Source organism: Gavialis gangeticus, unplaced genomic scaffold (genome assembly GCF_001723915.1).
Source record: "Gavialis gangeticus isolate Ggan-Ray unplaced genomic scaffold, GavGan_comp1, whole genome shotgun sequence".
NCBI lineage: Eukaryota > Metazoa > Chordata > Crocodylia > Gavialidae > Gavialis > Gavialis gangeticus.
In genome coordinates, this window is record NW_017728995.1 from 37248064 (window position 1) to 37251334 (window position 3271).

General features: G+C 59.1%; 1 protein-coding gene across 1 annotated transcript in view; it reads left to right on the forward strand.

Annotated features, from left to right (window-relative positions):
* The window catches only part of MELTF (melanotransferrin), a 66102-nt gene that overhangs the window by 20623 nt on the left and 42208 nt on the right, over window positions 1-3271 (forward strand). Inside the window, exon 5 of the mRNA XM_019503532.1 lies at window positions 1662-1761. Within this exon, the coding sequence (XP_019359077.1) occupies window positions 1662-1761 (100 nt within the window). The remainder of the gene's footprint in view (window positions 1-1661; window positions 1762-3271) is intronic.

The following is a 3271-nucleotide window of genomic DNA, read 5'->3' on the forward strand; positions in this document are numbered from 1 at the left end:
CGGGGGGAAGGGAAAGTGTTTCCTTGCGCTACCCAAGAAGCAGCCGTATTCGGTCTCCCTCTCCCAAGAGGACACTCTGCAGCCCTCCCTAGCATGGTGCCATGCAGGGCAAGCCTCTGACGTGGAGACTTTGGCTCTTCCCAGTCCCTGGCTTCCCCAGTGATCTTTAGTACCCCCATTTGGGGTGGGTCAGAGTGCCAAAGTCTCCAAGAGCACAGCAGCCTCTGCTCAAAACCAGCCAGTCCTTGTTGCGCTGATCCAGTTCTCTCCGCCGTACCCCGGCGTAACGATGGGATGGGAGGCTGTCCTAGGAAGCAGGCGGCTCTGGGTTTAGGCCCTTGTCTGGGCTAAGGTCCCCTGAGGTCGAGTCTCAGGACTGTAGGCTCCCAGGACCCAGCTCCAGCCCTACCCTTGCAGGCACCTGGTCTCACCCTGACAGGCTCTGTGCTTGTACTCCCAGTCTGCTGCCCAACACCACAGTCCTACCACTAACAGCAGCACTAAACCCTTCATCTGAGGTGCCCTTGGCTTCCTCTGCCCCTACGGCCACAGCTGGTCCTCAGGTATTTAGATGCAAACAAAAAGGTATGAGCATCTGCTCTCAAACAAAAGGTTCTCCATCCTGGCAAGCCATGGCACACTGTGGCAAAGCTACTATGCAAGGCCCCAAAATATTTATCTTTGGCTGCCTGGCAGTGCAGGAGCTTCCTGCAGCTTCTCTGCAGCCTGGAGTCCTTCCTTGTCCGGTCAGGCCGGCTCCTCCCTGGAGCTCAGCTTCCTGCAGCCTGCAGGGCCGGATCGAGCCCCTGCCTCGGGTCCTGGGCGTGTACGTGCACATCTCTCTGGGTCGCCCGGCCCAGGCCTGTCGATCCCGGGCTGCGCCTGGGGCCGACAGCCATTCTATTCAAGAGCCGTCTGCCGCTGTCGGTTCGTCCAGGAGACTGGAGCCGTCCAGCTGATCCTTGGCGCGCTCTCTCCCTCCTTCAGTAACGGGGCTGGGGCCCCGCTACAATTTAGAGATGCCACTACTCAAAAAAAACCCATCTCCCACGAGAGAGATGACTTTCTTAGCTGACTTGGAAGCGAGCAGAACAATATCAGCATGTGTATACTTTTTACAGTCCACACTTTCCTTTGCTATCAATATTTCACAGTCTGAAACAGTTACATTGCCACAAAAATGTCTGTCTGAAATTGAAAATATAACTACTTTGAGATTTGGACCGGAGAAGGATGGAAGCTAAAAGTGGCCCCAGGCAAGAGGGCTCCCAACACACAGACACGCCAACGCGGGGGGGAGAGGCAAAGGCTGGGCACGTTCTGGAAAATGGAGGCTCCCGTGCCGTGTGCGCTAGCGGGGTCTTGGAGTCGCGGTGCCGGGGGCTGGTCCGCGGTCAGCCCCGTAGCTCCCACAGTCCGGTGCCGGTCGACCGCAGTGGCACCTTCCCCACCGTGTTTCGAGCAAGAGCAGAGCTGGCTAAAAGGCGTCCGCGACACGCAGCCCCCTTCCGCAGTTGTTCATAGGAGGCTGGCTGCCAGAAGGACGGACCCTGGCAGCTCGAGGACGGTGCCAGCCATGGCTGCGGGGGACTCTGTCCTCTGCTGTGGAGGGATGCTAATCACTGTGACAAGAGACAAACTCTGGCCTTGTTTTCTCACAGAATAACATGGCAGACGCCGTGACGCTGGACGGTGGCTCCATCTACCAGGCGGGAAAGGAATATAACCTGAAACCTGTGGTGGGAGAAGTGTACGATCAAGGTAGGTGCAGGGAACAGGAATGACCGCGCTGCTGTGTCCAGTGCAGTCTCTCGGGCGTTTCCTGCGCTTTTAGGCCATGCCCCAGGTACTGCGTGCTGCGCTGGTGATAAGCTAAGGCAGCTCAGTGTGCAGATGCTACAGACAAAGAAACCTTGCTCATGAACCAGATCAGCTTTGTTTCCCCCTAAAATAACCTGTTGCCTCTTACGTACGTTAGAGAGGAAGGAAAAATACTGAGCTGTGAGATCCAGGTGGGAGCAGGGTCTTGAAAGGAAGAAAAGCCCTGTCACCCTTCCTCGCCCCCTTGTTCCTCAGAGAGGGCGGGGGGCCGGGCAGCTCTGGGGGGAGTATCTTGGTGCAGAGGGCTGAGTCATAGGTGGTCTGGCCTAACAAGCCCCTGGGGGAGGGAAGGCAGGGGTCCGGGCCTGGGTCAGTTCAGGAGTCGCATTACCAAATCCAAAGGAGAACCGGGGGGCAGAGTCCACAGCACAGGCCAGGGTCAGGGTCTGGGAAGCGGACACCAAGTGACCAAGTCTAAGGGATAATGCGCAGGCTGAAGTCTAACAGCGTTGGTATCCAGGGTCAGGAAGCAGATTCGCAGGGAAATCCAAAATGGGAGTCCAGGAACAAAGTCAAAGCCAGGGTCAGGGACCAGGAAAGCCAGAGAGCCCAGGGGCCAGAGGCTTGTCGCAGCAGACCAGGGTCACGGCTGTGGCCGGGAGGCTGTTGCCACAGCGAGAGCAAATGGGGGGACTCTGCTCCAAGCAGCCAGGCAGGAAGGCAGCTGGCTCCCTGGCTGGGGCAGCGTGTGTCCGCAGGCAGGGGTGGCCGTGTAGGCCATTAGCTCAGGCTGGGCCGCCTGCTAAGGGTCCCGGGCACCTGGGACCTGCAACAACGCCCCCATTCAGTTCCTGACTTCTGGCCCTTCTCCGCGCTTGGTGTCTCTGCTGTCCATCACCAGAGCCAGGCCTGGCCAGGGAGATGGGGGTGGGCTGGCTCTCAGAAGGGGGCAGGGAGTGTGACAGGAGAGGTAGATGTGGGCAGGGGAGCCTGGCTCTTCCCTCTCATACCTGATACAGAAGTACCCCCAAAAGGCCTTGCTACAGCACAGCCCCTTTGGGAGGCATTTCCTCGGTGCCAGGCTCCATCCCTCGTGGTGCCCTACTAGAGGCAGTGGGTGTTCAGCAGCTGGCACCCTGGTAAGCCGAGCACCGCGCGCAAATCAGCGAGTCGGCTCCTGCTGCTCTGCCAAGGGAGCCACCCTGCTGCGCGCAGCACTGCTCCCGCTGAGGTAGCACGTGGCCCGCTTTGGGCTCGAGGGGAATGGTGCTGGCCATCAGTGGGCTGAGGTGTGCATGGACGGTGGAGTGTGTCCCCAAGAGCCCCAAGCACTGCCTCCTTTCAAAGCCCCCCAGGGTGGGAGCCAGCACCACTTCTCTTGGAAGTTGGTTCCAGATCCTAGCCGCCCTGACCGTGAAGTCGCGCCTCCTGATGTCTAACCTAAACCTAC